Source organism: Nerophis ophidion, linkage group LG09, assembly GCF_033978795.1.
Source record: "Nerophis ophidion isolate RoL-2023_Sa linkage group LG09, RoL_Noph_v1.0, whole genome shotgun sequence".
NCBI lineage: Eukaryota > Metazoa > Chordata > Actinopteri > Syngnathiformes > Syngnathidae > Nerophis > Nerophis ophidion.
Window position 1 is genome coordinate 661,527 of NC_084619.1, and position 8,345 is coordinate 669,871.

The 8,345-nt window shown below is 46.8% G+C and overlaps 1 protein-coding gene across 1 annotated transcript in view; it reads right to left on the reverse strand.

The window, feature by feature from the left end:
* Nucleotides 1-8,345, reverse strand: part of LOC133559759 (slit homolog 1 protein-like) — an 83,469-nt gene that overhangs the window by 48,871 nt on the left and 26,253 nt on the right. Inside the window, exon 6 of the mRNA XM_061911828.1 lies at nucleotides 251-398. Coding sequence (XP_061767812.1) covers nucleotides 251-398 — 148 coding nt within the window. The remainder of the gene's footprint in view (nucleotides 1-250; nucleotides 399-8,345) is intronic.

Here is an 8,345-nt window from a genome sequence, read left to right on the forward strand (position 1 = left end):
CCCTGATTTACGTCATCAAAAAGCGATAAGCGTGATAATTACTCGACGGTTACAAATGAAATAGTTGACAACGTAGCAGAAAACCAGTGAAAATTCAGTGTTTTAGGAACTCACGTGTTACTTTCGCATAACTGCCTTTGTAAAAGACTGATTGTTTTGAGAATGATTGTTCTTCTTATGAATCTATTCTTAGAACCAGCCTTGCCACGGGCTATTTGAAGATGTAAATGTTTAGTTTCGGGGTGCTTACATTTCGGCCATGCTGTCCGGCAGGTTGGCGGGGATGTCAGTCAGACTTTTCCCCCTGCAGTCCACAATGTTGTTGCTGCAGGTACACACGGCGGGACAGGAGCCCCCGCCCGTGTTGCACGGCTGCGGGCTGGAGGAATCCTGGTGACCTGGAAACAAAAAAAAGAAACGGTAACGCGTGAATGTCACTTAGAGTCAGTCGCTATTTCCCTGCTGTGATGCTGTGCTTTATGAACAATTTTCCCTGCTTTGACATGGAGGAAGGGAAAAAAAAAAAAAAAGATGAACTTTTATGCTGAAGTTGTGCATCTTTGAGAATCACTGAAGAAGAAACTGGGTTACTGTCAAAGGGACGGCACCACAAAGACATGAATAATACAATTGAAGGCTTCCAATAACATGCATTGATCTCCCCCCCCCCTCCCCGCCCCAGGAGTATAAACTCTGTTGGTGTATAAAATAGGTGCACATTCACCCCCCCCCATCACCAATGATTCTCTTCGTTTAATACTTCAGCTTTTCAATTTGCATACACACTCGAACACATCAAGCCGTCACGCTGTCTCCTGATACCTGTTCAAATAGATGCCAGTGAAGTGTTGAAGAGCCTGCATCCATGCATGTGTGTGTGTGTGTGTGTGTGTGTTACACGATGTAAGCCTAACCCAGATAAAATGAATAAAACAGACTTTTAAATGGGGCTCATTTACACAGCATCACTAATCTGGGTTTCAAACCATGAATATTTAACCAACTTTCCCTCTATCGAGTTGGGAATATGCGTCGCTGACACACAACATGTCGCTGGATAAATAATATCACATATAATAGTAATAAAAATGCGGCTGCTAGACTTTTGACAAGAACAAGAAAGTTTGATCACATTACGCCTGTACTGACTCACCAGCACTGGCTTCCTGTGCACTCTAGATGTGACTTTAAGGTTTTACTACTTACGTATAAAATACTACACGGTCTAGCTCCATCCTATCTTGCCGATTGTATTGTACCATATGTCCCGGCAAGAAATCTGCGTTCAAAAGACTCCGGCTTATTAGTGATTCCTAGAGCCCAAAAAAAGTCTGCGGGCTATAGAGCGTTTTCCGTTCGGGCTCCAGTACTCTGGAATGCCCTCCCGGTAACAGTTCGAGATGCCACCTCAGTAGAAGCATTTAAGTCTCACCTCAAAACTCATTTGTATACTCTAGCCTTTAAATAGACTCCCTTTTTAGACCAGTTGATCTGCCGTTTCTTTTCTTTTTCTTCTATGTCCCACTCTCCCTTGTGGAAGGGGTCCGGTCCGATCCGGTGGCCATGTACTGCTTGCCTGTGTATCGGCTGGGGACATCTCTGCGCTGCTGATCCGCCTCCGCTTGGGATGGTTTCCTGCTGGCTCCGTTGTGAACGGGACTCTCGCTGCTGTGTTGGATCCATTGTGGATTGAACTTTCACAGTATCATGTTAGACCCGCTCGACATCCATTGCTTTCCCCCTCTCTAAGGTTCTCTTAGTCATTATTGTCACCGACGTCCCACTGGGTGTGAGTTTTCCTTGCCCTTATGTGGGCCTACCGAGGATGTCGTGGTGGTTTGTGCAGCCCTTTGAGACACTAGTGATTTAGGGCTATATAAGTAAACATTGATTGATTGATTGAATAATAAAACATGGGCAGTGTATGGAACATACATATAGTGGGGCAAAAAAAAAGTATTGTGCAAGTTCTCCCACTTAAAATGATGACAGAGGTCTGTCATTTTCATCATAGGTACACTTCAACTGTGAGAGATTTAGTAGAAAACATTGACGATAAAGTTTGCAACTTTTGGTCGCTGATAGAAAAGCCTTGCCTTTACCGGAAGTAGCAGACGATGTGGGCGTGATGTCACCGGTGTGAGGGCTCCTCACATCCTCACATTGTTTATAATGGGAGCCACCAGCAGCAGGAGCTATTCGGACCGAGAAAGCGACAATTTCCCCATTAATTTGAGTGAGGATGAAAGATTCGTGGACGAGGAAAGTTAGAGTGAAGCCCAAAAAGATAAAATAAAAAAAACGATGGCTGCAGGCGGCGGCAGTGGGACCGTTTCAGATGTAATTAGACACATTTACTAGGATAATTCTGGAAGATCCCTTATCTGCTTATTGTTGTAATAGTGTTTTAGTGAGATTTTATCAATCAATCAATCAATCAATGTTTATTTATATAGCCCCAAATCACAAATGCCTCAAAGGACTGCACAAATCATTACGACTACAACATCCTCGGAAGAACCCAAAAAAGGGCAAGGAAAACTCACACCCAGTGGGCAGGGAGAATTCACATCCAGTGGGACGCCAGTGACAATGCTGACTATGAGAAACCTTGGAGAGGACCTCAGATGTGGGCAACCCCCCCCTCTAGGGGACCGAAAGCAATGGATGTCGAGCAGGTCTAACATGATGCTGCGAAAGTTCAATCCATAGTGGCTCCAACACAGCCGCGAGAGTTCAGTCCAAAGCGGATCCAAGACAGCAGGAGACCATCTCAAGCGGAGGCTTGATTTTACACTCATACCTGAAAGTCGGATGGCTGCGGTGAACGCCAGTGTCTCTCAGAGAAGCCAATGCTGGAGCCAAGATCACAGCTGCCTTTTTGAGCTGCAGGAGGAAGTCGCATAATCCGCTGAAGTCTCCGGTAAGAGCCGACTTAATATCACAATTTTCCAAACCAAAAACTTGCTGGTTGACGTAGAGCAGTGGTTCCCAAAGTGGGCGGTGGAAAGATCTGGGGGGGCGGTGAGGAAGAAGGGGGCGGTAGGGGGGCGGCAGTCTGAAGTCGAAGTCAGAAGTTCGAACGTTTGTTTGACGATTTGTACACAACACGTGCAGCAGGACGAGTCAGTGGACGACGCATCAGGGTCCGGGTACCACACGCCGCTCTGGCCCAGTCAGATCCGACAGCATAGACTACAAAAGCAAAAGCTCACGTTTGTAATTTCAAGCTTGTAATGTTCAGAATTTTATCTTATAATAAAAACCGCATTCTGGCGGTCAACATCATCTTGAGTTCAAGTCAACGTGAAATTGGGGACTCGCCAGAACGCGCCGTGTTGTGTTGTGTTGAGCTGGTTAGGTTGGTGCATTCACTGATATATATTGTTACAAATGTATATTACTTTGTACCTGTGTGTGCATGTGTGTGTGTGTGTGTGTGTGTGTGTTCATAAATGCGTGTTCGCGCGTGTGTCATTGTGTGGGTGGCGAGGGTTGCTGAAACAGTTAAAACTGCTAAAAAATCCATCCATCCATCCATTTTCTACCGCTTATTCCCTTTCGGGGTCGCGGGGGGCGCTGGCGCCTATCTCAGCTACAATCGGGCGGAAGGCAGGGTACACCCTGGACAAGTCGCCACCTCGTCGCAGGGCCAACACAGATAGACAGACAACATTCACACACTAGGGCCAATTTAGTGTTGCCAATCAACCTATCCCCAGGTGCATGTCTTTGGAAGTGGGAGGAAGCCGGAGTACCCGGAGGGAACCCACGCATTCACGGGGAGAACATGCAAACTCCACACAGAAAGATCCCTAAAAAATAAATTGGTTTAATAAATTGGGTTTTATTTGTGAAATACACATTTGTGTTTAACCTTTCTCTTTTCAAATTGCAGCATACCAAATATCAAGAAAGAGGTGTTTGTTTCCATATGTGTCTTGACCGCTCTGTGTTAAAGCTTCACAACAAACAAAGAAACACCGGCTGTGTCTCGGTGCTAAAGGCAGCTGCTTTTCCACCAACAGCATTCTTCTTTGACGTCTCCATTATTAATTGAACAAATTGCAAAAGATTCAGCAACACAGATGTCTAAATTACTGTGTAATTATGCGATGAAAAGAGACAACTTTTAGCCGTGTGTGGTGCTGGGCTAATATGTCCCCTCCAACTTGAGACGTCACAAGCACGCGTCATTTCAACAAGAAACTCCGCGGGAACATTTTTAATTGCAATTTAGTAAACAAAAAAAGGCCGTATTGGCATGTGTTGCAATGTTAATATTTCATCATTGATATATAAACTATCAGACTGCGTAGTCGCTAGTAGTGGCTTTCAGTAGGCCTTTAAATCAGGCAGGTGTGCCCGGTAGGATGCAGTGACAGTAAACGGGACCAACACAGCCTGATCTGAGGCTTTGTGATCTTGGGAACGGCGGACGGTTTGACAGATCTGGGATCAGCAGAACTCCCATCTGATGGAACACGCCGTGTGTGACAGGCCTGGGATGGGGGAAGGTGCAGAGCACAGCTGGCGCGGCATGAACAGTGACAGCTCCCTGACAGGTAGACTCCAGGTGACGATGTTTGATGTCGTTCAATCCCTGCGCTCGCTCTCCCCATCTCTTCCCTTTTGTTGTCTTCGTGTGCGCCTCCCTTTGCTAAATGCTCCACATGCTTCACATTTACCCTCCTTATATGTCTAATGGCATTCCTTTTCAACATTCTCTTGTTTTTATGGATAAATGCATGTTTCATCAGACCGCTCCTGCACATTCCTTTTGTTTATAAATCAGTAAGAATATCCGTTATTGTTTTAGATCTAGCTTCGATTTTCTGCATCATCCATCCATCATCTTCCGCTTATCCGAGGTCGGGTCGCGGGGGCAGCAGCCTAAGCAGGGAAGCCCGGACTTCCCTCTCCTCAGCCACTTCGTCTAGCTCTTCCCGGGGGATCCCCAGGCGTTCCCAGGCCAGCCGGGAGATATAGTCTGCATCATCCATCCATCCATCCATTTTCTACCGCTTATTCCCTTTTGGGGTCGCGGGGGGCGCTGGCGCCTATCTCAGCTACAATCGGGCAGAAGGCGGGGTACACCCTGGACAAGTCGCCACCTCATCGCAGGGCCAACACAGATAGACAGACAACATTCACACTCACATTCACACACTAGGGCCAATTTAGTGTTGCCAATCAACCTATCCCCAGGTGCATGTCTTTGGAAGTGGGAGGAAGCCGGAATACCCGGAGGGAACCCACGCATTCACGGGGAGAACATGCAAACTCCACACAGAAAGATCCCAAGCCTGGATTTGAACCCAGGACTGCAGGAACTTCGTATTGTGAGGCAGACGCACTAACCCCTCTACCACCGTGAAGCCCATCATATCTCATCAAAAGTGGGTGACAGTGGGCAACATAGTGATGAATTTACAAAAGATTGGGACGATTGGGGTTGTGCAAACAGTAGGATAATATTTGCAAGACCTTAGAACAGTGGTTCTTAACCTTGTTGGGGATCCCGAACCCCACCAGTTTCATATGCGCTAGAGATGCGGTCTCATCCGCGGGTCGGGCGGTTTAGCTCGGTTGGTAGAGCGGCCGTGCCAGCAACTTGAGGGTTACAGGTTCGATTTCCCGCTTCCGCCATCCTAGTCAATGCCGTCGTGTCCTTGGGCAAGACACTTTACCCTCCTGCTCCCAGTGCCACCCACACTGGTTTAATCCATCCATCCATCCATCCATCATCTTCCGCTTATCCGAGGTCGGGTCGCGGGGGCAGCAGCCTAAGCAGGGAAACCCAGACTTCCCTCTCCCCAGCCACTTCGTCTAGCTCTTCCCGGGGGATCCCGAGGCGTTCCCAGGCCAGCCGGGAGACATAGTCTTCCCAACGTGTCCTGGGTCTTCCCCGTGGCCTCCTACCGGTTGGACGTGCCCTAAACACCTCCCTAGGGAGGCGTTCGGGTGGCATCCTGAACCAGATGCCCGAACCACCTCATCTGGCTCCTCTTGATCTGGAGGAGCAGCGGCTTTACTTTGAGTTCCTCCCGGATGGCAGAGCTTCTCACCCTATCTCTAAGGGAGAGCCCCAAACTCATTTCGGCCGCTTGTACCCGTGATCTTATCCTTTCGGTCATGACCCAAAGCTCATGACCATAGGTGAGGATGGGAACGTAGATCGACCGGTAAATTGAGAGCTTTGCCTTCCGGCTCAGCTCCTTCTTCACCACAACGGATCGGTACAACGTCCGCATTACTGAAGACGCCGCACCGATCCGCCTGTCGATCTCACGATCCACTCTTCCCTCACTCGTGAACAAGACTCCTAGGTACTTGAACTCCTCCACTTGGGGCAGGGTCTCCTCCCCAACCCGGAGATGGCATTCCACCCTTTTCCGGGCGAGAACCATGGACTCGGACTTGGAGGTGCTGATTCTCATTCCGGTCGCTGGTTTAAATGTAACTTAAATATTGGGTTTCACTATGTAAAACGCTTTGAGTCACTAGAGAAAAGCGCTATATAAACATAATTCACTTCACTTCACATGACGAAAAAATAGATTCTAAATAGATTCGGGCGGGTGGCGGTTGAACCATTTGGAAATATTTGATATACATGTTTCAGGGATCGGTATCCTTTACCGTTCAAAGAGCCATTTTGGACCCGTGTCACAAAGCGAAGAAGACAACAGGAGACGTAAACATTCTCAAAAATGTCTGTCGGCAGTCACCCAGTTAATAATTATTAGGGCGTGCTCTGAAGCCTCCTACATCATGTGCAATCTACTTGCCATTCCAGCAATATGTTGACTGCGGCGAAACACACACACAACTGCAAGGCATGCTGGGTGATACAGAGTACACTAATGGTTGTGATATGAACAATTTTAACACTCTTACTAATATGCGCCACGGTGTGAAGCCACACCAAACAAGAATGACAAACACCTTTCGGGAGAACATCCTCACAGTAACACAACATAAACGCAACACAACAAATACCCAGAATCCTTTGCACCCATGACACAGCCTGACTATATTATACACCCCGCTAGCAGCACCACCCCCCCACGCCCTGTGCGTCAGTAAGATAGGCGCGTGGGTGTAAAATATAGTCAGGTAGTATCGTGGATGCAAAGGATTCTGGGTATTTGTTGTGTTGCGTTTTTGTTGTGTTACTGTGAGGCTGTTCTCCCGAAATGTGTTTCTTGTTTGGTGTGGCTTCACAGCGTGGCGCATATTAGTAAGGGTGTTAAAATTGTTTATATCACAACCATCAGTGTACTCTGTGTCACCCAGTATGCCTTTCAATCTTGTACGTGTGTTTGAGGAAGCTGCATACAACATTTTGTTGGACTAACAGTCGGTTTGTACATGTTGTTGAAGGTGACAAAGGCAATGGCTTCACAGCACGCCCTTTATCTCGTTATCTGGATGAGCATGATTGGATATTCGCGAGAACGTTAGCGGCTCCCATTGCCTTCTTTACTTTGTGACATGGGTCAATCTAGCTCTTTTAGTGGTAAAGGTCGCCGACTCCGGATATATAACAACGGGCGGGTGGCAGGCCTGATAAAATATTGGTTTGGGTGGATGGCGGGTGGATGACGACTTTAGTGATGCGGTTGCGGATGATATAATTGCCTATCCGCGCATCTCTATTATGCGCATTCACCGAACACTTCTTTAGTAAAAAATAAAATGTTTTTTTGTTTCAAAATCGAGACAGTTAGGTTTTTTTTTTTACTGGTGCACAAAATGAACAGTACGTCAATATCGCCTTGTTCAAAGAACAAAACCAACAGTGCATGAACTCACAACAACTTACACACATGCAAATCAGTCCGACTTCTACTGTTGCCGTATCCATAAAGCCGATAGGGAGAAGTTTTTATCTACACGATGAGACGGGTGTGTCTTGACCTTTGCGGCGGAGGCTCCGTCGAACCCCTGAGGGCGACTCACCTAACCCCTAAGGTTCGATCGAACCCAGGTTAAGAACCAATGTCTTAGAATGTGAAAGTGGAGCCAAAACCCTTTGTTAAATGTGTCAAAAACATCCCAAATCATTTTTAGCCCAGACTTGAACGGAGGACACAGTTGGTGAGTGTCACACAGTAAAAATTAGGGGCATCTCAATACAACTTTTTCACTTCCGATACAATATTGGTATGGGCTGACAATGATATCAATCCGAAACGATATCATACTAAGTAATTTGTAGTGTGGAATGTCAGAAAAGGTTTGTTCAAGTGAAATTACTCAAAACAACAGATTTATGGTTTTGAATAATTCTTTGGAGTAAGGTAATGACGCAATAAGTTGAATGATGCGGACACGTTTGT